At 35.2% G+C, this 27,019-nt stretch overlaps 1 protein-coding gene across 1 annotated transcript in view; it reads left to right on the top strand.

The window, feature by feature from the left end:
- Positions 1-26,482, top strand: part of LOC145670716 (crustapain-like) — a 143,757-nt gene extending 117,275 nt beyond the window's left edge. The window contains exon 4 of the mRNA XM_081739497.1: positions 26,197-26,482. Coding sequence (XP_081595623.1) covers positions 26,197-26,262 — 66 coding nt within the window. The 3' untranslated portion in view covers positions 26,263-26,482. The remainder of the gene's footprint in view (positions 1-26,196) is intronic.
- The last annotated feature ends 537 nt before the right edge of the window (positions 26,483-27,019 follow it).

The raw sequence follows: 27,019 nt of genomic DNA, 5'->3' as shown, positions 1-27,019 counted from the left end.
ATTTCTGAAGCAATTGATCACGAGTGATAAAAATGTACAAGAACAATGTACGAAAAAGATCATAGTTGAAGCGAGCAGAAGTTCCATAGTCTCTGGCAAAGTGCACTCTGACGCCCCGGAAAGTTCCCCTGGCGTAAACGTCGCCAACACCGAGTGACCCACTTGCCTGTAAATGTTGATCGTTGATATAGCAACGCGAATGATTGCCGTTAGTGTAGCACAGATGGCAGTTCTTCGTCGAGTCAAAACATATATCTAGAGGCGGGATGTTGAAGTTACCGCCGCGTAGCAGCGAGGACTTCATTTTGGGCCATGTTCCTTCGATTCGTCGGGGAGAATCGCGAATATACCAAACGAACTATTGCCTTCATGTGCATGCGGTTATAATTATATATTATATTTTCTCGACGAATTATTCCTATAGTAAACTCCACGGATCAAGAGTAACCTCTGCCTCTACATCATGAAGTGAAAAATCTTGAGATGAGTGTGTATAATTGTATGAATGTTACCGATTATTAGAACGTGAATATGGGAGAACTATGAAATAAAATAAATGGACACGCATAATTTTGTTTTAAAATTACATGGGGAACGCATTTATCTCAATCAATATACACGGTTAAAGGAGTACTCTGCCAAATTAAAAAGATCTCAATGATTTATCCTTCTACAGGCAATGTTTTATTCACTGCCTCCGTGCCGAAGTCCAAAGAACACGCGCCTAGTAATCATAAGGTACTAGGCACGATGAACACTTGCCCACCCTCGGGTATAATTTTTTAAAACTTTTTTTTGTTTTTTAGACTTATCTTAATGTAAATACATCACGCCTATGGGCAATTGAACATATTTTGGGGGAGTAATTTTGTGACTCATTGGCGTTTTGTCGCGTCTTTTCCGCTGGTGGGTAGCTGGTGGTATAACTTTCAAAATGGAAGTGGGGCCACCACGTATCGTCGATTCGGGCAGCCAATTTTTGGTGAGATGTCGCTAGTTCCTCATCGGTAGTCCACCGACTCTTACGGCATTGGGTTATTCTGTATGTCTGGTGGAATAACTAACTATATTATGCCTTAAATCCTAACAAATACTACAGAAGTGGTAAGATTTTTCTGTTAAATCTTATTTATAAAACTAGTTATTCTGGCTTTACATTTTCATATATTAATAACTTAATACACGCAGGAGCACTAACGTCGTGAGTATCGCATTCTCTAACACTAACAGTAACGACTACAATCTCTTTTGTTCTTCTGAAAATTTTTTTGTAGATCCTGCTGATGTAAAGGAAAATTATCACGTTAATAATTTGTTACTAACATATCGTATGTATGAGCACTATTGTATTGCTTGCAGTACTGACAATCAATAGTTATTACTAAGGATTAGTATGTTCTGTTCTCTTTACCATACCTCACGATTTTGCCTTGACAAACATTGTAAAGTTTCCTAGCAACAATAGAATATTCATAAAATAACACTATATGTTATTTTTATGACTCTGAGATAATAAAAACTATTATGGGGAAATTACTTTGTGTTCCTTTCAGTTTTAACTACTGAAATTTAACCATAACATTTGCATTTATATCATATGTAACAATAAGTTGTAATTCAATTGAATAATATACTAGTAAATTAAATACATACAAATATATGTTTTGGCAACGCCTCGAGTTTTCAATGACGTATGATAATATGATTTTAACCTCCACTAAATGATATTTACTTTAAGATTTTCTTGCTATATGTACTTTATGGTTTGTTTCAATGTTGCGTTTCATCACATTAATGTTGCTGGAGGTTAGGTATTTTTTTTTAAAAAACGTAAAATTTCCTTACATATATAGTATTTACCAGGCACGTAGCCAAGGGGGGGTCCAGGGCTCCGACCCCCCCTTCGAGACCAGAAATGAAAAAAATTAAGGAAGGGTGAAACAAAATGAAATGAGAAAAAGAAGGATCAGCTTTAAAAATAAATTACAGGAAGCTTTTGGTTACTCTTTCTTATGAGGAGATTTGTATAACTTGCAATACATAGTGGCGAGGTGAGCGAGATATCCTGGAAGAGTCAGGGAATTTGCAATTTCTAGAAAAGTTACGTAATTGTCAGAATTTCTGCTACTAGTCAGGGAGATTTCAAGCTTCCGAAAGCATAGTGCCGTTGTGTAACTGCGTGGACATTTTTTTAAATCATAATTTTTCATCGCATCCTTGCAGTATCAAACATGTTATTTCAAAAACAATTTTCTACTGCTGTTTTGACCTGTCATTTGGAACAGACAGTAGTTGACGGAATAATAAAAACAAAATTTATGTGGAAAGAAAGCTCTGTTAACATTTGATTCAACAGAAAAAGGAACGCAGATATTGTAAAATACTTTACAAGACATTATTGAGTATGTACTTTTTATAATAGTGAATATGTACTTTTCATAATAGTTGAGGTCATAAGGAAAGGAAAATTGTTATATTTGAATGAACATAGAAAGGAACGTAAATATTGTAAAATCTTTTTCAGTACTTTTTTTCTTTTATTACTCAAGATTTCTTCATTGTTTATTAAAATACTTACCAACATATCCTAATTTTATTGTCTGTGCGGAGGACTGTGGAGCATGGAAGCTTCTCAGCTGCGGCAAGTGACCTGGCAATAAGGGCAGAATACCTATGATGATAATGAAATCACCTAACTTCACTCCTCTTTACTTTTATTTCTCAGATCACTTGAAAATGACAATATACAGAGTAAAAATATCGAGTAACTTTCAATCTACAAAAGAACTAGTTATGTCGATTGTAAGTGCTGATAACTCCCATTAAAATAAGCACATAAAATATGATTATATAATGACTTCAGGGGTATATTCTAATATTAGTGAATAGACTGCATGATATTGTTTCGATTCTCTCAAAAACATCCAATATGATTTATTGTCGTTTTGAAAGTGGCGTGCATGGCAAGAGGGCGACTCATTAATGAATGGGTGAACATTTTGCTCCTGTTTTAAGCAGGATATTTGTACTATCTCTTTATTGTGATCTCAATGGTAAGATTACAGCTATAATCTATTATTGGAAATGCATCACACATACCTACGAGCTCGAAATATAATGAAGAATAATTTGGTTTTGTTTCGGTACAGTCTGCAAATGTATGGCTTACAACGTTCAACATAAATTGCAAGAAAACAGTGACAGTGATTGTGACAGCGTTATTTCAGACAGAAAACTGTGACAAACCAGGCATCCCACATTTTGCATTTAGTATCATTGTGTGGTGATGTTCATGTGAATCCCGGTCCAAAATAAAGTGATCAGAAAACTACCTTAAAAGTGTACTCACGAACTGTGCTATTAATATCAGAAAATTACTGGAATATAACTTCCTAATGACTGAATCGTGGTTGAACGAATTGATTTTGTGATAGTGAACTGCTGTTTCCTATGTCCATCAAAGAATTCTTAGAATTTGGTAGGAATACATAACGGATCTCTATGACCAGAAGAACTATCCCAAAGATTTTGTGATCGAAACAGAGGAAGAGGTGGATGATGAAGAAAAAGAACCCACTGTATTGAAAAGTGAAGTATTACAAGCCATCAAAGACATGCGAAGAAGGAAGGCCACTGGACACATCATGCTAGCAGATTTGCTCAAGGGACTAGGAGAAAATACAATGAAAGTACTGACTTCTCTTATTAACAAGATCTACCTGTGTAGAGAATGGGCAAAGGATTTTTTTGATGTTACAATGATGGCATTACCCAAGAAAAAGCAAGCAAAGAAGTACAGCAATCGCAGAACCATTAGCCTTATTTCCCAAGGAAAAAACTAGTAGCCTGGTGATTGGAAGATGAGTTAGACAAGGATGTAGTATGTCGCCTCAATTATTCAACATTTACAGTGAATATTTAATGAAGGAGGCATTAATGGGAATTGAAGATTTCAAGATTGGAGAGATCATTGACAATGTCAGATATGCCAATGATATAGTTATTATAGCTAGAACCGAAAAAAAGACTACAGGAAATGATTGACAAAATAGTTGACAGTGGGTCAGAGTAGAACAAAGATAACTTGAAGAGGTCGATCATTTCAAGTACCTGTTAAGTATTTTGACGAGAGACAGTTACTGTACCAAAGATACCACATCAAGAATTGCCATAGCCAAAGAAGCATTCAACAAGAAAAGATCACTCTTACCTAGTAGGTTTAATAAATGGCTAAGGAAGAAGATGGTCTACAGCATTGGACTGTATGGTTCAGAGACTTACGGAAGTTAGAGAAGAAATATTTAAAGAGTTTCGAAATGTGGTATTGGAGGAAGATGGAGAAGATAAAATGGACGGAGAGAGTGAGAAATAAGGATGTTTGGAAACGGATAGGAGAGAAGAGGACGCTTCTATCCAACATCTTTAATAGGAAGGCCAATTGGATTGGACCCATCTTGCGAAGAAATTGTTTCCTTTATACCGCCATAGAAGAAAAGATAGCAGAAAGGCAAGGAATAGGAAGAATAACACAACTGATTGATGATTTGAAAAAAAGAAATATTGGCAGTTAAAAGAGAAAGGCTCAAACCTAAAATTTAAAAAAAGGAAAATCCTCATTAGTCCCAGGACCTGCCAAAACGAATAATAATAATAATAATAATAATAATAATAATAATAATAATAATAATAATAATATACAACAATAACTGAAAGGCTCGTGGGGGAAAGGTTGCATCAAAATAAAGAACTACATCAAATGCAAATGATGCATTTTATAGACTATTTTATTCACATACTCGATTTGGGATAGTGTAAAAATATAACGCATGTGAAAGCACAATTTTGACCATGTCATTTCAACTTTCTCAGACTCGGACTTGCCAGGGCAGGAGGACAAGGATTCCTGTTGGGTCCCTCTCTAAATATATCGAAGAAATCGAAGAAGAAAAGAATGGCTAATAAAAAGTCATCTGATGAAAGGGACAAAGGCTTAAGCCCATTAGACCTCTTTAAAGTGGAAGATTATTATGAGATTTTGAATTTAGGAGTACACAGTGTGGAAGAAAGGTTTTAACATCTTTCTGAATTACTTAAGGATTTGCAGTTGCTAGATCCTAAATGTTTCAACGAAATAAAAGAACGGCTTCCGGAGAATTCATTTGCAGCACTTGCAACAACGTTTAACTTCGGTATGGCTCAACTATCTAAAGAACTTGTATAATTCGCAAACATTTACGAAGCTTTATCTGTTGGTGTAAATTTTAAAGAAAGTGGACAAACTACCTAACAGGAATGCATCAAGGTTTTCAACGATGAAGACTACGAAGGAAAGGAAGGGCAAGAAAGTGTCTAGTAGAGATGGCGGAGGAACCGGTTCTTGGAGATCCGGTTTTCAGAACCAGCTCCGAAACAGGTTCCAGACCTGGATCCAAAAACTCGGTTCCAGAACCGGATGTCAGGAACCGGTTCCAGACCTGCATCTGCAAACCCGGTTCCAGAACCGGATCTTAGGAACCGGTTCCAGACCTGGATCCCAAAACCCGGCTCTAGAACCTAATCTTAGAAATCGGTTCCAGACCTGGATCTGAAAGCACCCAAAGTCTCGAAGAAGAAGCCCACCAACAGTCAATGAGCTGTTTAGGCAATGAGATTGCCAGTTACCCAGTTTGGTTAGCCAAATGAGACAAGCGGCCGCCGCCTGAGCTCCTGCCTGTCGCTTCCACCATTTCATCTAGCACACTGTTCACAGTCTGTCAGCAGCTTGGGTTTGGCGTAGGGGTGGCCACAAAGTTCCGGTTCCGGCGGAACCGGTTCTTGGAGATCTGGTTTTTAGAACCGGTTCCAGATCTGGATCCGAAAGCCCGGTTCCAGAACCAGATCTTAGGTACCAGTTCTAGACCTGGATCCGGAAACCCGTTTCCAGACCTGGATCCGAAAAACCGGTTCCGGAACCGAATCTTCTAGAACCGAATACGTTCAGGGCCGAAAACCAGTTCCATTAGGAACCGGCTCTGGCCATCCCTAGTGTCTATAGCCTGTCGCACATGTTTGGCCTGTGCATCAGTTATTCTTTTTGATTTTATACAACAAACGAGTTCATTAAATGCACTCTAATAATATGCCTATAAATATAGTCGCCTATAAATATACCTTAACATTACATGGACACAAGTGTGCTGCGAACGAGTATTCTCAAAACTGAAATTAATTAAAACAAAATTGCGCTCTCTCCTGTCTCAGGACATATTGGAAATCTTTGTTATTCAGCATGGAATATGATGTCTCTAGTATTATCAATGTTGAAAGGATGTTAGAAGAGCTCTGTGAATATTCCGAAGAACTTGAGAAGTTGTTGCGCTGTTAACTTAGAAAGTAGTTAGCTTCTTGTGTTTCCTTTAATTTTGAGTCTACCAGCAGTGCCATGATATGATTCAGTAACATGTGTTATATACTTTAATAAACTATATACCTGTATATAATAAACTATATACCTTGTGTTTATAACAACTTTTAGTTTTCTAGAGACACATAGGCTATAAATAAAATTTGGTACACATATACATTAAGAAACATAAAATAAAATCTTAAAATGTTTCAACATATAATTGAAGGCTTTTGTGCTTCCACTGAAACAACATTCGTGAAGAAACTACTTCATTTTTGTGTTAGAACTGTTCATAATACTCGATCTGTGAGTGTTAGCTCTAATTCAGGTTATATTGATAATGCTTCAGTTAGCACTTTTTCAAATTCCATTGGAAATAGAGTGTCATACAAAAGCGGAAAAAAATAAGATGAAACTCAGTATACTTTGTGAGGCTCCTACATGCTACATAAGAAGGAAAGATGGGGCCCTCCAAGTGAGGCTCCTGGCGCGATCCTATACGCCCAAGTCCGAGACTAAACTTTCCTCCAGAGAATTTGGTCCCATCCAAAAAATTGTTTCATACCATAAGTCTCTGGAATTGACCTTCTGCGTTCCCCGTCTTACTCTTTCCTTCCGATAGTCAACGACCCAGTTCAAACACAAAAGGTTCAAGCAGACTGCATTGAGGTCCCCACCAAGACGGGGGGGGGCTATTGCAGTAGACACATATACTAGAAGGGATAATAGATGCGAAATTGGATTTCTTAACTGAAGTTGTCCATTAGGGTGGAGCTAAAAAAATTTTTTTTGAAATTCGAATTTGGATAGGGGGCAAAAGTTGCATCATATCGTTGTACTTTACCATAGAAAATTTCAATTCTCTAAAATAATTTTTAGCCGGGGCGCAAGGGGCTTTAAATTTGAGATTTTGCAAATCAATTTCCGTTTGCTATGTAACTATTTAGCAAATCTTCGCTGAAAGTAGATTGTAATGTGTATTGTGGATAGAGAGCAAATATGTATCCTTTGTCAATAGATAATAACATGTACTTTTAATTCTCTAAAATTATTTTTAGTCGGGGCGCAGTGGTCCTGCAACTTGGAAATAATAAGACGAAAAGTGATCAACTACAAGCATTTTGCGAGTTTGTCATAAAGAAGGTTTTTGCTATTTAATAAGTCTTCTTATACCGTACAATGAATTTTTGGTAGTATTGTCAATAGTACAATAGTTTGGTTGGTGGTGACAGTAACGTAACTAAGGAAGGAAACGGGGCTTGTGCCCTGGACGCCAAATTGGGGGGCGCAAAACTGGGCAAATATTTATTTTCACTATAAGGCAAGGAAAGATGTTTTAGCAAACTAAAGATCATAAAAAAAATTACCTCAGAAACTTAAGAGAATAACAACGACTCATCAACCTTAGGATCATATCCATAGATCATAAGTTAGCCTTAAAGTTATCTTTTGAGAACACTATAAAAACTTTTGCAGCCAAAAGAGCCCGCAAGGTTAAATTTTAGTTCTATCTTTTTTGTGTTTTCATTTAACTTACATCGATTTAAGAGATTTGTAAAATGTCCGAGTATACTCGAGACAACAGCTTGATTGTTTGCCATAATTAAATATACTATTCAAAAGCAAAAGACTGTTGATTCATTCTACACATATGCACATCCCGATATAATTCAAAAACTTGCGATTTGCAGTTATTTCGTTAAGATTTTAAGAATGTGTAAAGCATGCTACTCTAAGATTATTTGTCAATCAGTTACAAAGTAGTTTAGTGTTTTATCTTGTACTAAAAATTAAAGTATGTACTACAATTTTGAAATCAAGCTTTACCATTTCAAGAAAGAATGGAATAGGAGAACTACTGTATGATGCCAATATCAGGTATAGTTGGGGAGCGTTTTGGTTTGGTTGGTCGGGGAAGCGGGGCGCTAAGGCGAGTTCTTGCCCCGGGTGACAACTAACCTAGTTGTGTCGCTGAGTGGTGAGTAAAAAATGATATCCGGTATTATTGATATTACTTGGACAAAGACATTCACGAAAAGAGAAGGAAAGAAAGCCAAAAAGCGATATTACGGTGAAGCTTTCAACCATAGAGTATTATATTCTATTAGTTACATTGTAGAATCTTCAGACTACTTGTCATCTTCGGAATCAAGATAGGAAGGCAATAAAGAACACACTGAAGGTAGAGGAGATCCTATTTCAGTTGGAAGTATCCTTTGAAGAAGACAAGAGAGCAATCGCAGATTGGATGCACGCAAATGATAAAATTCGTCTCAACATTAGCAAAAGTGAAGGAGAAAACCGGCGTAACTAGAAGAAAAATTGCAGTATTTGCTACTGCGGTTTTGGAAGATTTTAAATAGAACAGTCGCAAAACATAATTGACAGAATTAAAATTCAAAGAGAGGTTGCGAAAAATCCTGTAAGTGTAAGAACTAAAGAGACTGTTAATAAAGTGAAACCTCGTGCCATATATTTTGTTTGGAAGAAAGACCAAACGTTCGTGATGTCCGGAGTTAGAGATATGAAGATGGAAGAACATTATTGTATCCGTGAAGAAACGGGTAACAAATTTCTCGGCTATGCCTCTTTGACCGTATCAGCATCAGCAAAGAATATTGCTAGTTTAATCTGCCGCGAATTACAAGAAAATAATGTGGACCTATCAGATGTGGTAGCTATCGGCTGCGATGGCACTAACATTAATGTTGGTTCAAAAGAAGGAGTGATTAGTGTTCGAAAACGATTTAGGGAGGCCCTTGCAGTGGTGCATATGCTTATTGGATTTCATTGAACTACCACTTCGTCATTTACTAAAAGAAATCGATGGTATAAGTACTGGCCCTTACACTTTCTCTGGCTCTATTGGTAGATCATTAGTGAATTGTGAAACAAATTCAGTGTACGGCTTCGAAAAGATTTCTTCAGAACCTTCTATACTCCTAAATGTGAGTGATCTCAGTTATGATCAGAGGTACTTGTGTGAAGTACTCCAATCTGTCATAAGAGAAAACTGTGATAAAAGCTAGCATATTAAGAAACCTGGGAAACTTGGGCATGTTTGCTGGTTAACAATGGCTTACCGACTTTTGCGTCTATATATATCAATGCCAAATCCTTCAGAGGAGCTCAAAACTCTCACAAAGTTTGTGGTAAAAGTATATGCACCAGTGTGGTTCAACATCAAACTGAAACCTCTTGTCAAATACGGAGCTAAACCATTTGTTCTTGACCATAAGACTTTCGCGATGTTTGCAAGAGCCATACAAGACTCTAGTCAATAAAGTAATTTCCAGAAATGCATTCTATGCGAATCCTTAAAACATTCTCATTGTCATGATTGGTGACGACAGATCAGCTACACGAATCCTTGCTGCTGATAAAATATTCCAATCCTAAAAGCAGTTTAAACCTTCTGAAATTCGTTCCTTCGAAGTACCAGTATGAAACTTCGAGGCTAATAATTACACAGAAATGATAAACTGGACTGAGTGTAACATAACAGAACCGCCAATACTGACTCATGTGACAGATGAAAAATTGCAAGAAATTCGCTCTTTAGAAAATACATGTGTTGATATCCCTGAGTTCAAATGTCATACGCAACTAGTGGAGATTAGTGAAGCTTCTTTCAGTATGTGAGGCACGAGAGAGCGATTTCTTTATTCGTTCCAAAATTGACTCGAGAAGATACATGCCTACTTTTGAGACAAAGTCGCAGTATTTTGCAGGAAGACGCGAATGAAACTTACGAAACATTCAATCTGATGTTGAGGGTGGGTGGGATTGAACTCGACGGTAGTCATCTCTTAGTGGTGAATTCTGGGTTGATGTAGCCTGTAACATAGAATATGAACTTCGGTAGCTTTAAAAATTCATCTCGTCGCGACAACGAATCCTAACCCTCAAATTACAGTCTACTTCAAGCAAAGAACTAATAATTACACAAATACACAGCAAACATGTATTTGTTTACAAAATCTAGGAAACTTAAGACCTATTGAGCCCAGGCTAAAAACAAATTTAGAGAAATGAAATTTTACTACGATATGATGCAACTTTTGCTCCATATCCAAATTCGAATTTAGATTTACTTTTAAAAATTGGCCTCTTTTCACTTATTTACGTAATCTATCAAACTTAAGGCTCATTGCGCCTCGGTTAAAAAATATTTTAGAGAATTGAAATTTTCTATGGTAAAGTACTATAATACGATGCAACTTTTGCCCCCTATCCAAAATCGAATTTCGAAAAAAAAAAATTGTTGGCCTCTTTTTCACTCCACCCTATTGTCCATGCTACAGTAAATGTAAAAGACTTAAGGCCGATCAGAGAAAAAAGTAAAAAAAAAAAAAAATACAATATACCAGAATAGAGAGACGCGCTAACACTGCGTAATAAGAAGAGCTTGTAAACTATAGCATGTTTTTTCAAATGACATAACTTTTGCGATATAAGACGTCACACGGACAGAAAAATATCGAAATGCAAAATTTTGATTATATTTCAAAATTTCGGACATCAGCATCAGCAACCTTAAAAACTTATGAACTCTCATAAGGTTTATACACCTTGTAATGTAAAATGGCGACTCAGGTGCGATAGACAACGAAAGAACAAGCATTTAAGGAATCACTTTATAACATATTCTTAAATGTAAACATACCATTCGCGTTTCTCGTTCTTTACTTATTCACGTTATCACATATATCTACAACTCCTACAGAGATTGAGTTAGTATTACTGTCCCTCTCATCTGAAAGTTTCATACCCTGAAAATATAAACTTAATCTTTCTACGTTAAATATAATCTTAATTTATTCCCGTATTTCCTTTCTTTTAACAGATGCTTCATTCAAGGCTACTTTCTCTAATTTTGAAAACAACTAAAGATCTATCTCTTTCGGTTAAACATGTCTATCATCTGTGAGTAGATTATCAAAGAAAATCTTTACAAATTTGCCAATGACCATATCAATATATCCCTATAGATTCATAATTAATAGTTTTGCATACTAACCTCAGCAACGTGTTTGAAGATAGAATAAGTATGGTTTGCAAGAACGCAAACCACATAAATCTATTGCGTTAAATCTACAGCCTTCCGTTGACTATCTACAAGACCTCACTCAGAGAGTTGTGTTGGTAGGATTGATGTCTAGCCTATACCTGTAACATCCAGAGTAACACAAGGAAGTGTACTTGGACCACTATGGATGATTTGGCTAGCTGCTTGAATTCAACTTGCAGCAGAATTTTGTTATTGACAGATGACTGAAAAATCTTAAGAGAAATCAACAGTGGAAAAACGAAACTCCGAGCTACTTCAAAACGATGTAGATATTTTCTCCTAATGGTGTAAAGCATAGCGCTTAAAAATAAATCTTCAATAAAAGTAATTCCATAACACTGTATCTAAAGAAAAAATATTGCCACACCACGTACAACTTAAATTATCTGCTCACCACGAGAGTTAATAAGGATCTCACAGTTACTTTTGGCACCAAACTTTTACAGAACGTATAGGCACAGCAACTACGCAATCAATGTGCATTCCAGGACTCATCTAGAGATTAACAAGAATACGGAACTTCTCGTGTTTGAATAGCATTTGCCAAGACAGAAATTTTTTCCAAAATGAGATATGGCTCCCAGTAGTGCCGTGTGAAAATCAGTGTGGGAAACCTCAGGCTTAGCGGGAATTCTTTCCTGGAATATTTGAAAATTCAGTTTAATGAAAATGCAGTTTTATGTATTTTAGAACGGAATTAAACAGTTATCTTTTCTTTCTGGACAGTGTAAAATATTATGGAATCAGAGTATGGCTGAGTAACCCAAGAGGTTCTATGTTTCAACCCCTATGCTAGTTCTTGTCACGTCATTCTGAACAGTAAATTGTGCATTTACAGATTTTGAAAGGGAAAAAGTTTAAATGAATTTAATTAATTATAACAAAATTAGGACATGCATTATTGTATAATGAAAATGCGTACAACAAAGCAAATTAAAGGAAGCAGTTCTCTTTAGTTCAAAATAAAAATCTTCAAAATTTCTTACTTTTACGGCAAAGAAAGTATCTCATTGAACAGGCAATCGTTTGATGAAAAATTAGCCATAGTTGTGAGTTCAATTTAGTTGTTGCTTCAATCTTGTGAACATGCATAATTACGTTTTCCTTTCCTTTTTCTCATTTTATATTTTTATTTTTTAAACAAACTTAAAATGTTCGTTACTGAATTATCTATGTCTCTTATGTGTGTGTGTCTGTCTATATGTTATTATTGAATTTTTCAATTTAGACCCTGCATTCCATAGATCATCAAAAACTATCTGAGAAAGTGATAGAATTTTTCCCGTCACTCTTACTGTCCCCGAGATATTTTCCAAAAAATGTTCTAATTTCGGCAGATTTAAGGAGCCATATCTCAGGAACCGTAAGTCATAGAGAGATCATATTTATGTTGATCAATACCTAAGAAAATGGTGAACATTTTGGTGTCAAATACTAACTGTGGCCACTGGTCAACTGCCCATCGTTTCCCACATATTGAACAAAAATGTTTGGATTTTTTATTTTGTATTCTATAAGTGTACTTTCAAAGCACAAAGGCTTCATTTAAGTTCTAGATGACTGATATTGGTTTTAATGTTCTGCTTTACAAGAGAGATATTGATTTCAAAATTTTCACATTCGTAATAAAGAAGTGTTACAAAATGTTAAAAAAGATGGAATTTCATGAACGTAACTGACAGTGTTCTTTAAATATGTTTATTATTATTATTATTATTATTATTATTATTATTATTATTATTATTATTATTATTATTATTATTATTATTATTAAGTGTAGCCTAATGTTAATGCGTGTGTTTAGTTTACAACATTGTGGGCGCGTTTGACGATGATGCAATAGACTTTTCTGTGATCGTTCGGCACTGAGAGACAATTGTAAAAGTAGCTACCTCTGTAAAGAGCTGGTGGAGTTGATTAAAAATCTAGTTGCAATCGCCTTGGGGTTCGATGTATTCACCACACAACACTCAATTAAAAGCTGTCTGGTAGGCTGTATTGTACCGCAATATTATTATTATTACTGCGGGCGTTACTGGTCATCATGCTTCTTAATTACTGTATTATATTGTGTTTAAATGGAATAAATACTTGCGAAGTTTATATATAATAATTAGAACCTTATTTACATTGACAGCAAAATATATACATGTTCAGCATAATCAGTTTCCATTCTTAAATAAAGACACTCAAGCGAACGTAATAATTCACGCGTACATTTAAGATTTGGAGGAATGTCCAGAGAACTAGTCATAGTAAATTCCTAAACTGAACCAAGCATCATTAGACTCTATGCTGTGAAAGCAGTCATTAGCTAATTCGGAGAGCTCTGACCTTCAAATTCTCAAATTACAACTTCGAGTTTAGATCGAGTAGAGAGTTTGTAACGAACTTAAATAGTTTGTTGTTGAATTCTCTATGCCTCTGTGTGTGTGTTTCTGTTATTTGCGAATTTTTAAATTTTGAGCCCTCCATCCGATAAAGCATCAAAAATTATCTCAAAGAAGAAATGGAATTTTTTGTGTCACTCTCACATTCCCGAGATATTGGCCATGAACGTTTGGATTTCGGGAGATTTAAGGAGTTATATCTCGGAAACCGTAAGTCATAGAGAGATGATATTGGTGTTGATCGTATCTAAGAGGATGGTAAACGTTTTGATACCAAATAGTATCCGATAGTCAGCGGCCAAATGGCCACCGTTCTCAAATATTGGCCAGGAAGTTCGGATTTCGGGAGATTTAAGGAGCCATATTTGGAGAACCGTAAGTCATAGAGAGATGATATTTTGCGAAATTTTCAATTTTGAGTCCTCCATTTTGAGCTTGTATCTTCGCAAAACAAGATATCGTAGAACGTTTTAACACAAGTCTTAAAGTAAACGTGTGGAAAAAAATTCAGTACGCAAGGAAATTATAAATGGATGGTTATGTTACAAGAATTCTTTAATGAGTATAATAATAAAGTACGTAGAACAATAGGTATAAATTTTGTACAAGTTAATAAGAAAAATAATTCTTTTCAAGTCCATTCTGTCAATGCTCTTGGAGCATTCTCAACTGGTTCTTTCTTCTTTTTTGTGTAGGCGCAGACGACTCCACGAAAATAATGAGGTGTGCTGGAGCACTGGAGTACCCCTGAAGTTAGCGCGTCTGATTGTTCACATATGTGGACAATGACAGCTCCTACCATAATATCGAAGTTAATTTCAGTACTAAACTATTTCGTTTCAATAGTACGTTTTGGAGCTTTTAAGAACACAAAGTATTCAAAGACCTGACATACTTGTATAAACTTAAATATTTGTATAAACTTACACTTCGCTAACTCAGGTCCGAACACTACTCCCACAATTGTAGTTCCGAAATACCACCACTCAAACACGTTCGCACCGTGATAACGAACCGTCCATTTGTTTAATTCTGAACTTACATAAAACCCACTATTGTTAACCACTCTTGTTATTTCTTAGATGTTACTAGTTTTATTATTGCTGTCATTTATGTTATTGTCACATTGATTTATATCTATCTATCTATCTATCTATCTATCTATCTATCTATCTATCTATCTATCTATATATCTATCTATCTATCTATATATATATATATATATATATATATATATATATATATATATATATATATATCAGTGTAAACTGTCATTCAGGTGTACCTGGAATTATATTTCAAATACATAAATAAAAATAAAATTACTATAATAAGAAATATAATAGTAAAATCAAAAACGTATGTGAAGTTGGCCCCCCCACTTTCAAATTTCGATTCGAAGCTGAAGCCAATCGATTGTTTTTCGTTTGTTATTGATTGTTTTGAAGAAAAAATCGTTTGTTTCGAAAAACGTACGGACATATTCACAAAATAAAGTTGGGGGGCCAACTTCACGCTGCCCCCCCACTTTCAAATTTTGATTCCAAACTAAAGCCAATCGTTTGTTTTTCGTTTGTTATTGATTGTTTTGAAGAAAAAATCGTTTGTTTCGAAATAGTTACGGAGATTTTCACTAAATAAAATTTGGGGGTAGCCAATTTCCCGCTGGGCTCTCTAGTATGAAATGTTGACTCAGAACTGAAGCCAATCGTTTATTTTTCGTTTGTTATTGATTGTTTTGAAGAAATGGTCATTTGTTTCGAGAAACATACCGACATATTCACAAAATAAAGTTTGGGGAGTCAACCTCACACTAGCCCCCACTTCTCAATTTCGACTCCAAACTGATGCCAATCGTTTGTTTTTCGTTTGTTATTGATTGTTTTGAAGAAAAATTGTTTGTTTGGAAAAACGTACAGAAATATTCAAAAAATAAAGCTAGGGGTGCTATTGAGCCGTTTCATGCTGTAGAATACATTCTGGTCGCCCCTTGATGTGATTCAATTTAAATTTCTATAACTTACTCTCTAATTAAAGTAGGAAGATAATTTTGGTATCAATGTGATTATGAAGGATGAAGCATCCCACCGATATGTATTTCATGTATCTGACAGTACTTCTACGGACGGGGGTGCGAAGCTTCTTCTTCTTCTTCTTCTTCTTTTTTTGCATCAGGATTTTGGAGATGGCATTCCTTCCCCCTTGGGGTGCACTCATAAAAATTGGTTTAGAAAGCAATGAAGTAGTTCACTACATGCTAATACCCCTATATGCGTACTTGTTGAATGTATGGGGGAGGAGGCCTCGTTGAGATCTGCGTTCTTTAGAGTTTCCAACGATGTATGAATCATGACTCTGTGGTAATTAAGTGTGTCACCAGAGTTCCCATTGTGAGAGTCTACGATTTTGTTGAAATCAGTCCAATTACGAACACAAAATGTGCATCATCAGAGCAAAGAATACAAATTGGCATCAACAAACCACACCCTTGGGGTTTCATATAGTGGACTACTTTATTGCTTCACATACCAACTTTTTTGAGTGTACCCCGAAGGGGGAAGGACAGGGGCGTCATTTAGGAGGCCAGGAGTGGGCAATTCCCTTCTCAAGGGTTTGAGGAATACATTTACTTTAATCAATTGTCTACTAATATACTAGTGCAAAACGTGAAAGTCTTATGTCGGTGGTGCTGTTGCCAGCCTGAAGCGAAATATGAAATGACGCCCCTGGGGAATGAATGCCTTCCCCAAAATCCTGATGCAAGAAACAAACGAAAAAAACACGTAGTTACCCTCCCCTGTTTACCGTGGTACCCTCCCCATACATGAAATATATATCAGCCGAAAGCTTCATTCTTCAGAAACACATTGATATTAAAATTCCCTTCCTAGCTTAATTAGTGGGTGAACTATTGAAGTTTAAATTGAGTCATGTTAAGGGGCGACCAAAATTTGATTGTTAACAGCATCAGACGGCACAATGGCCATAACTCTGTAACGATGCATTTGCTGACATATAGTGATATAAACTTTTTTGCTTGTCTACCCATAAGGGATCCACCCCCTAAATTTTGCCTTATCTTTTTGTTACACCCTATATATATATATATATATATATATATATATATATATATATATATATATATATATATATATATATGTGTGTGTGTGTGTGTGTGTGTGTGATAAATGCTTATTTTTGCATAGTACGTTGCTCCAGGAAGGTCTTAAATCGCGAAATCGAATATAGACTAGATAATAAACTAGTAGTTCATTCTTTTATTTTAAACGTTAAAAATTAGAATTGAAATAGTACAACACATATAGATTAGATAATAATGCGATGCTTTATAATTGCTATATATATTACAAATTGAGGAGACAGAGAGTAATACGGTAGTATGTGAGATTAACAAAGATTGAATAAAACAATAGCGTTTCATCCTCTCCTTACACATTAAACGAATGACAGTGTCACGTGTACACCATGTGATTTAATTTGGTTTTTATGGTGTGATATTTTTTTTCAATTATTATTGAAATTATAAGTGACAGATTTATTTCGGATCTGGTTTTAGTAGAGATATTAGGGTACAGAAAATACTTATATTCTTAGCATTCTTGATTCAAAACAACCTACAACAAACGAAAAACTAACGATTGGCTTCAGTTCTGAGTCAAAATTTCATACTAGAGAGCCCAACGGGAAATTGCCAACCCCCAAATTTTATTTAGTGAAAATCTCCGTATGTTTTTCGAAACGAACGATTTTTTCTTCAAAACAATCAATAACAAACGAAAAACAAACGATTGGCTTCGGTTTCGAATCGAAATTTGAAAGTGGGGGGCTAGTGTGAACTTGGCCCCCCAACTTTATTTTTTGAATATTTCTGTACGTTTTTCGAAACAAACGATTTTTTCTTCAAAACAATCAATAACAAACAAAAGACAAACGGTTGGCATTAGTTTGGAATCAAAATTTGAAAGTGGGGGGCAGCGTGAAGTTGGCCCCCCAACTTTATTTTTTGAATATGTCCGTACGTTTTTCGAAACAAACGATTTTTTCTTCAAAACAATCAATAACAAACAAAAAACAAACGGTTGGCATTAGTTTGGAATCGAAATTTGAAAGTGGAGGGGGGCAGCGTGAAGTTGTCCCCTCCAACTTTATTTTGTGAATATGTACGTACGTTTTTCGAAACAAGCGATTTCTTCTTCAAAACAATCAATAACAAACGAAAAACTAACGATTGTCTTCGGTTTCGAATCGAAATTTGAAAGTGGAGGGTTAGTGTGAAGTTGGCCCCCAACTTTATTTTTTGAATATTTCTGTACGTTTTTCGAAACAAACGGGTTTTTCTTCAAAACAATCAATAACAAACGAAAAACAAACGATTGGCTTCGGTTTCGAATCAAAATTTGAAAGTAGGAGGGCTATTGTGAAGTTGGCCCCCCAAATTTATTTTTTGAATATTTCTGTACCTTTTCCGAAACAAACATTTTTTTTCTTTAAAACAATCAATAACAAACGAAAAACAAACGATTGGCATTAGTTTGGAATCAAAATTTGAAAGTAGGGGCAGCGTGAAGACCCCCAACTTTTTTTGTGAATATGTCCGTACGTTTTTCAAAACAAACGATTTTTCTTAAAAACAATCAATAACAAACGAAAAACAAACGATTGACATTAGTTTGGAATCAAAATTTGAAAGTGGGGGCAGCGTGAAGACCCCCCAACTTTTTTTGTGAATATGTCCGTACGTTTTTCAAAACAAACGATTTTTCTTCAAAACAATCAATAACAAACGAAAAACTTACGATTGGCTTCAGTTCTGAGTCGACATTTCATACTAGACAGCCCAACGGGAAATCGCCAACCGCCAAAGTTTATTTAGTGAAAATCTCCGTAACAGTTTCGAAACAAACAATTTTTTCTTCAAAACAATCAATAACAAACGAAAAACTAACGATTGGCTTCGGTTTCGAATCGAAATTTGAAAGTGAAGGGTTAGTGTGAAGTTGCCTCCCCCCAACTTTATTTTTTGAATATTTCTGTACGTTTTTCGAAACGAACGGTTTTTCCTTCAAAACAATCAATAACAAACGAAAAACAAACGATTGGCTTCTGTTTCGAATCGAAATTTGAAAGTGGGGGGCAGCGTGAAGTGTCCCCCAACTTTATTTTATGAATATGTCCGTACGTTTTTCGAAAAAACGTTTTTTTTTCGAAATAACCAATAACAAACGAGAAACTAACGTTTGGCTTCAGTTCTGAGTCGACATTTCATAGTAGAGAGCCCAACGGTAAATTGCCTACCCCTAAATTTTATCTAGTGAAATCTCCGTAACTTTTTTGAAACAAACGATTTTTTCTTCACAACAATCAATAACAAACGAAAAACAAACGATTAGCATTAGTTTGAAATCAAAATTTGAAAGTGGGGGGCAGCGTGAAGGAACTCCCCCCAACTTTATTTTGTGAATATTTCCGTACGTTTTTCGAAACAAAGATTTTTTCTTCAAAACAATCAATAACAAACGAAAAACAAACGATTGGCTTCGGTTTCGAATCGAAATTTGAAAGTGGGGGGCTAGTGTGAAGTTGGCCCCCCAACTTTATTTTTTGAATATTTCTGTACGTTTTTCGAAACAAAGGATTTTTTCTTCAAAACAATCAATAACAAACGAAAAACAATCGATTGGCTTCAGTTTCGAATCGAAATTTGAAAGTGGTGGGGCCAACTTCACATACGTAAATCAAAATAGGCGTTAACTCTAACATTTTGAAGAAGGAAGAATTTTTAAGGATTTTTGACTTGTGCTACAGGGTCCAACAGAAAAGCTTTTCTGTTTGCAAATTGATGTTTTGATGAGACTAAATGTTTTGTAAATATTTTATTTCCAGCTGAAATATGACCCGAAGTGTTTTGGTTACTATAAATAGGCACGATACATACCGCTTTTTTTCTGAATATTACATTTTTCAAACAATTTCCTCATTAGAAATGTTCAAATTATTGTAACAAAGACTGCAAATTCCCTAATTTGCGACATCCTATTGCTGCAGCAGTTTTTATGGGTGGAAATTAAGATCTAAATGGCTTAATGCTTACAGAGCAGTCTGAAACTCAATGGGCACTTGTATGTTTTGCTGCAAATACGGTGAATTTTCCATAACAGAACAACGTCAATATTCTCGGGAGTTTGAAAACTACATTGGTTTCCCGAAAGTCTCTTCTTTCCGGGTCAAGCTCTTTCCCAAACTTTTCCAATCAACATCACTCTGTTATGACGGCTTGGAATGCTGTAGTTCTGATGAACATTGCCGTCGAAATGTACTCTGAACTACAGTCATTCCCTCATTGTTTTCCAAACCTCTATGATGAATACTCAATGTTCAGCTAACCAACACTTCATAGTAACATGTTATGGCAAGATTACTACAATGTCATAATCAACATCAATAGTGACATATGCGCAGAATTAATCTGAAAAGAAGGAGGAAAGTAGAAACAATCTTTCCGTTACGCCACTTGTGAATATGGTTCTCAGATATGGGAAAAACATTTCAGAAATATTATTTTCAAAAGGTAGGAGCGATATTGTAATAAACTATTGTTGTAGCAAAATGGTTTGAGATACAATTCAATTCGGAAATAACACAGTCATATGTGAAACAACTAATCTGGTCACAATTTCAATTTGAAAACATTTAGGTTTTTGTCCGAACCCTATATTTAACTAATATAACAATCAATATTCTGTAACCACCCTCCTCTCACCAAACTCACGCAATTTCTGATATAAAATATATTTTTGTAACCTAGAAACTACTATATCATTGCATGTACTGGAAATGTCATATTACTTTAAAGAAACTATTTGTTATACGTAATTTAATTGTCATATAGGACTTGCTTCTCGCTCCATTATATCACTATTTGTGTTACTCAAGGTTCTGTTGCATAAAAGGTTTATAAAGGAAGAAAAATAAATTATATTGTTGAATAAACAATCATATAGAATGAAAACCTATGTGTTTTATACTTAAAAAGATGTAACATCGCCTAACATCAACCAGTTGGCAATGCTCCAAAATATAACCCCTTATGACTTACCCGAAATCCGAAATTGTTCGGCTAATATTTGGGAACGGCGGCAAATTGTTCAATGGCGATTGGTTACTATTTGCTACCAAAATGTTCACAATCCTCTTAGATATTGATCAACACCAATATGGTTTCCGTATGGCTTACTATCTCTGTATGGCGACCTTTTTAGTTCCTTGAAAATTCTATGTGACCTAAACTCGAAGTCGTAATTTGAGAGTTTGAAAGTCAGAGCTCTATCGAATTAGCTAATGACTGCTTTGACAGCATATTGTCTAATAGTGCTTGTTTCAGTTCACTAATTTACCATGACCGATTCGCTGAACATTTTTCCAAATCTCAAATGTGCGCGTGAATTATTACATTCGCCTCTGTATCTTTATTTAAGAATGGAAACTGATTATGCTGAGCACGCATGTTTTTCTATCGTAAACCAAGGATCGTAATAATGTAAATAAGGTTCAAATTATTATATAAAATTCGCAAGTATTTATTCCATGTAAAACACAATATAATACAGTAATTAAGAAGCATGATGACCAGTAACGCCCGCAGTAATAATAATAATATTGCGGGACAATACAGTCTACCAGACGGCTTTTAATTGAGTGTTGTGTGGTGAATACATCGAACCCCAAGGCGATTGCAACTAGATTTTTAACCAACTCCACCAGCTCTTTACAGAGGTAGTTTTACAATTGTCTCTCAGTACTGAATCATTACAGAAAATTCTATTGCATCACCTTCAACCGTACCTAAGATGTTGTAAACTAAACACACACACACATTAACATTAGGCTATATTTAATAATAAGGCCTATGTTTAGCAGAAGGGGTCCAGCTCTTTTCTCTAAAAAATGTTACAAATTTTGGTAATTTCTGTTCACATTCGGTTAGTTTAGGGTAGGATTGGTTAGTTTAAGTTATGTTAGGCTAGTTTAGGTTACGTTAGGTTAGTTTAGTTTACGTTATATTAGTCCCGCATAATTTTCCAAAAAATCATAGAATTTCGCTTATTTCTACTAATATTACGTTAGTTTAGGTTAGTTCAGGTTAGCTTACGTTAGTTTATGTTAGGTTAGGTTAGATTTGGTTATGTTACGTTTAAGCACTTGCATCACCCATTTCTCCTGTAAATTTTGTGTTTTTTACGCGCTTCTGGACCCCTTGTACTAAACATACCCCAATAATAATAATAATAATAATAATAATAATAATAATAATAATAATAATAATAATAATAATAATAATAATAATAAACCCATTTAAAAAACGCTGTATTTACGTTCATGATATTCTGTCCTTTTTTAAACATTTTATAACACATTTTTATTATGAATATGAAAATTTTGATTGAAATCAGAATCTCACTTCTAAAGCAGAAAATTAAGATTAATGTCAATCGTCTAGAACTAAAATGAAGTATTTGTGCTTTGAAGGAACAAATACAGAATAATAACTGAAAAATCCCCTTTTTTGGCGAATATCTGGGAAACGGTGGGTAGTTGGCCATTTGCCACCTGTTACTGTTTAATATAAAACTGTTCACTGTTCTCTTATAGTCTGGAGGAAAAACCCTACTTTTGGACCAAACCAAAAATTTCAGTATGTCTAATGTTTTCCAGCGGTTTTAGCTCATTTGAGGGTGCTCAATCTGAATCTGCCGAGTGTACAAATGTACACCTTGAGCATTTTGAGTAATTCAAGATGGCGACTGTAAAAGTGACAGGAATATTTTTGTATATTTTATCAAGATGGGTATCAAATTATATGTTTCTTGGGTTGCAGATTCCAATAATAAAGTCCAAAATGTTATGAAATTGATACAAATCGAGATATTCAATATGGCGCCCAATATGGCGGCTGCAAAAAAGTTTATGTTGTCATTTCTGAAACCTATTTTTGAAAAAAATATTTACTGACATGAGTAATAGTAAATCGTAAAATCTTAATTTTGTGCTCACAGATGGTAGCATTTTCATTGAATTTAGGAAAAATATCTCAGAAACAAAATAAGAGACACTTCTAAGTGTAATACTAGAACGATTTATGAAAGGCGAATATGTTCTGCGTCACAAACCAGGTATTTGGAATGCTATATTGTTAGACATGTTCATTGAGAATACATTTATGCGTTATGGCCATGGACCAATAGGAATAATCGGACTTACACTAAATCCATCGCAATGAAGCGATGGGCTTTAAGCCTTCACACCTGCAGTCGTTTAGTAAATGACATTTATGTCATGAGAGATGCTGGACGAGATATGGAAATAACTAAACATAAGGGAGGAATGCCATCTCGAGTAAAAGGAGATGCTGCAGACTGAATTAATTTAAACTAAAAGCTGTCTCATTGTATAGATCCTCTGAAGACCGATGATCACCCAAAAACTATTGTGAATATTGTGTAAGACAGGGAAAATTTGTTCCCAGAAAGTGAATGTTGATAATGCTGTTGAGATAGGTGAGAAGGCGTTGTGTTCTTACGAAGAAAAACTACCAACTCGTTTTCACGATCCAATCTAAACAATGGTTCGTAATATTTGCTGCGATGACGTCAAAAGAACAGCTAGTATTGGATTGGTGTCATTGACACAGAACTCTTGTCTCACATCTACAAGAGATATTGATGCTAAAGGAGTGATTTCATATGAGCTTGCCGCTGTCCTCACATCTTTGTTTGATGAATATGGGACTCCCAAGTTTTGAAAAAGTAAGTCAAAACTGAAACAAATATTACAGGTAGAGAAGTCTATGAGATGGTACAAGCACGAAGATGCTATCATACTTGATGGTTGTGCTGTTTTTTGGGTGATCAACTGGCCATCTAACGGAACTGTTCTTGACTTTATAAAATTGTATCGGTCATATGTGCTTGAAAAATTGAACAAATGCAACGTGTACCTGATATTTGACTAAGGAGTACAGCGCCAAAGGAGGAATAAGAAGCTTCATAACAGGATCAACATGTAGCAGGTATCATAAATTGTCTTTCAACACGTCCTTGCCCTCCCAACAAGTTGTGCTGAATACAGCTGATCTGCAAGTATCTAATGACAGAAGGGTTGCCATCAGATTCCACCAAAAGCCTATTTATCACTGGACCAGAAGATGTTACAACAGAAATAACTGCTGATTGTATCAAGAAACGCCCAGATATGAAAAACACCTCACGAAGAGGCTGATGTATAATTATCACACAAGTAGTGATGGTAGCCAATCAGCTGGACAGAAATTGTACAATAAATGTAGCTAATTAGTGATAACACGGATGTTCTTCTCCTCCTGATGCACCACTACCACACACAAAAACTTACTTGTAACATTTTTATGGAGGCAACTCAAAGTCATAGAGGGGTTATTGAAATTGGATTGTCTGAGTCCAAACACCGTGATATTGTTTCAAATTTACTAGCACTTCATTCTCTTTCTGGCTGCGATACAGTTCCTACTCTTTATGGTATTGGAAAGCAGAAGGCAATGAAAGTACTACAAAGTGGGAAGGAGCTTGGAAAGTTTGGAAATAAGACATCACTACTTGAAGATGTGATTCAGGAGGCAACTGAGTTTATAGCTTCTTGCTATGGTAGTAGGAAAACTGGCCCTACAATGTCTGATATCAGAAGAGATGTCTGGCTGAAGAAATTATCAAAGAAGTGTGCGGTACATATCCGGAAATTGAAGAGCTTGCCACCAACTTAGGAGGCATTCTTTGAAAATGTAAAAATAGCTCATTTCCAGGCTTGTATTTGGAAACAAGCAGATAAATCAGACCCACCAGACATGAATCTGACACATTTTGGGTGGTATCATGATGAGTTGAACGAAACATTGGAACCAGTTACTGTACCACCGGGAACTGTGTTGGCACCGAAAGACACCTTCAAGATGGTGAGTTGCGGCTGTTTTTCTGAAAACATGTGTAAAGGACGTTGTGGCTGTGTGGAAAATCATAATAGCTGCACTGACTTCTGCAATTGTGAAGCCTCTAAACGATGTCAGAATATCTTCACACGTCAAAATACTAGGAATCTAGAAGACGAAAACATGGATACTTCTTCTGACGAAGACTGACAAGTGACTGATCTGTGATATTTATTATTTTGTTGCGGAGTAACATAGAAACATCGGCAATCTTGTATTGTAAATGTACATATTTTGCATTAATGTGGCCAGCAACATAATTCTTGATTAAGAAAACGTCCAAGAAAAAATATAAGAAAATCTTCAAATCTAAGCTTGTGTTTGTTTTCTTTTGCACACAGAAAGGAATGGTTTTGTAAATAAATATAGAGAAGCCCAAAATATGGGGGGAAAATGTTCTGGAGCGCAAAAAAGGTGAGTTGCGGTGACGGAGAAAGCATCAACACCCAATCCAAAATTTCAGTGTATCAGATATTGTTCTAAGTATGTACCTAGCTCGAGGATCGCGAATCTGAATATTCCATATTGAATATATTGATTTCTATCAATTTCATAAGGTTTTTGAAGTAACTATTAAAATCTGCAACCCAAAAAACATATAATTCGATACCCATGTCGATACAATACTCCAAAAATATTCTTGTCAATTCTACGGCCGCCATATTGAATACCTCGATTTGTATCAATTTCATAACATTTTTGACATTATTATTGGAATCTGCAACCCAAAAAACATATAATTTGATACCCATCTTGATAAAATATACAAAAATATTCCTATCAATTTTACAGCCGCCATATTGGCCGCCATCTTGAATTACTCGAAACGCTCAAGGTGTACATTTGTAAACCCGGCAGATTCAGATTCAGCACCCTCAAATTAGGTAAAAGCCACCGAGAAACATTAGACATACTGAAATTTTTAGTTTCGATGGATTTCCTCCAGACTATTAGGTATTGATCAACACTAATATCATCTATCTATGAGTTACGGTTCTCGAGATATGGCGCAGTAAGTCTCCCGAAATTGGAACCTTTTTTGGCCAATATCTAAGGAACAGTAAGAGTGACGCGAAAAACTCTATCACTTTCTCAGATAGTTTTTGATGCTCTATCGGATGGAAGATTTAAAATCGAAAAACTCGCAAATAACAGGCAGACACACACACAGACAGAGAATCCAATGACGAACTTTTTAACGAACTTTTGAAAATGTAGCATAGAAGTATAAATAGATAAATAAGATTTATATATAGTTATAGCTATGAACATCGATTCAGATAAATAGATACTTATATTTTGTGTTTATGTTTAGACATACGAAGAAATCCCACATGGTTACAAAAAGCCGAAGATGAATGGCAGTGGACGGCAGAAATGAAGTTGCGCATTTCCTGGTGTAGTACTGCAAGCATCAGCGTTTCATAATAATGATTCTTGACTAGAAATGCAGTATGAGAAAGCGTATTTAGTTAATCAAAGTGGCGACACATAAAGCAGCAAAGCATCATACATGTCACAAATGGAAAATTGGATTATCACAAAAACTTTCTTATAGTTTCACATCTTACATTATTTTATTACAAATACTATGACGAGCTTTGGAACTTTTGGGGTATTTCACAAAGTAGATTAAAATGTCTTTTGGTTATTCCTATAGAAATAGAAAAATCTCTATGTTATATTTGGTCAAAGAAAAATAAAATATAATTAGAAAACTTAACTTTTTATTATATTGCTATTTTTCTGTTTCTCGAGACCATGAACGATATTAATATAATAATATACTGGTATTTAGAAAACTAAGTTTAAACATGTAGCACTCATTGTTTTAATTCAGTTTCAGAGTTGTATGTAGGCAAAATTGAATTTGAAGTGATATTTCATATTCTGTAATTGACGTTTCCTCGAATATACTTGTGCCATTTCAACATATTCGATATTATGAAAGATTTAAACAAAAGAGAAAAATTACTAATAAGCATAGTTTCAATATTTTGTTCTTTACAAACTTAAAATAATGAAAAAAGAATGAAAGATTTAAATATGAAGATTTAAAAATTCATTCCATTGTTGAAGAAAATATTTTACCTGAGATGCTCGAAGTTCTACCATCCAACACTATAACATAGTAGGCA

This window comes from Thermobia domestica, chromosome 14, assembly GCF_964235325.1.
Source record: "Thermobia domestica chromosome 14, izTheDome1.hap1.1, whole genome shotgun sequence".
NCBI classification, from domain to species: domain Eukaryota; kingdom Metazoa; phylum Arthropoda; class Insecta; order Zygentoma; family Lepismatidae; genus Thermobia; species Thermobia domestica.
The sequence above is the reverse complement of the archived record's forward strand: the minus strand, read 5'-3'. Positions and strand labels throughout refer to the sequence as shown.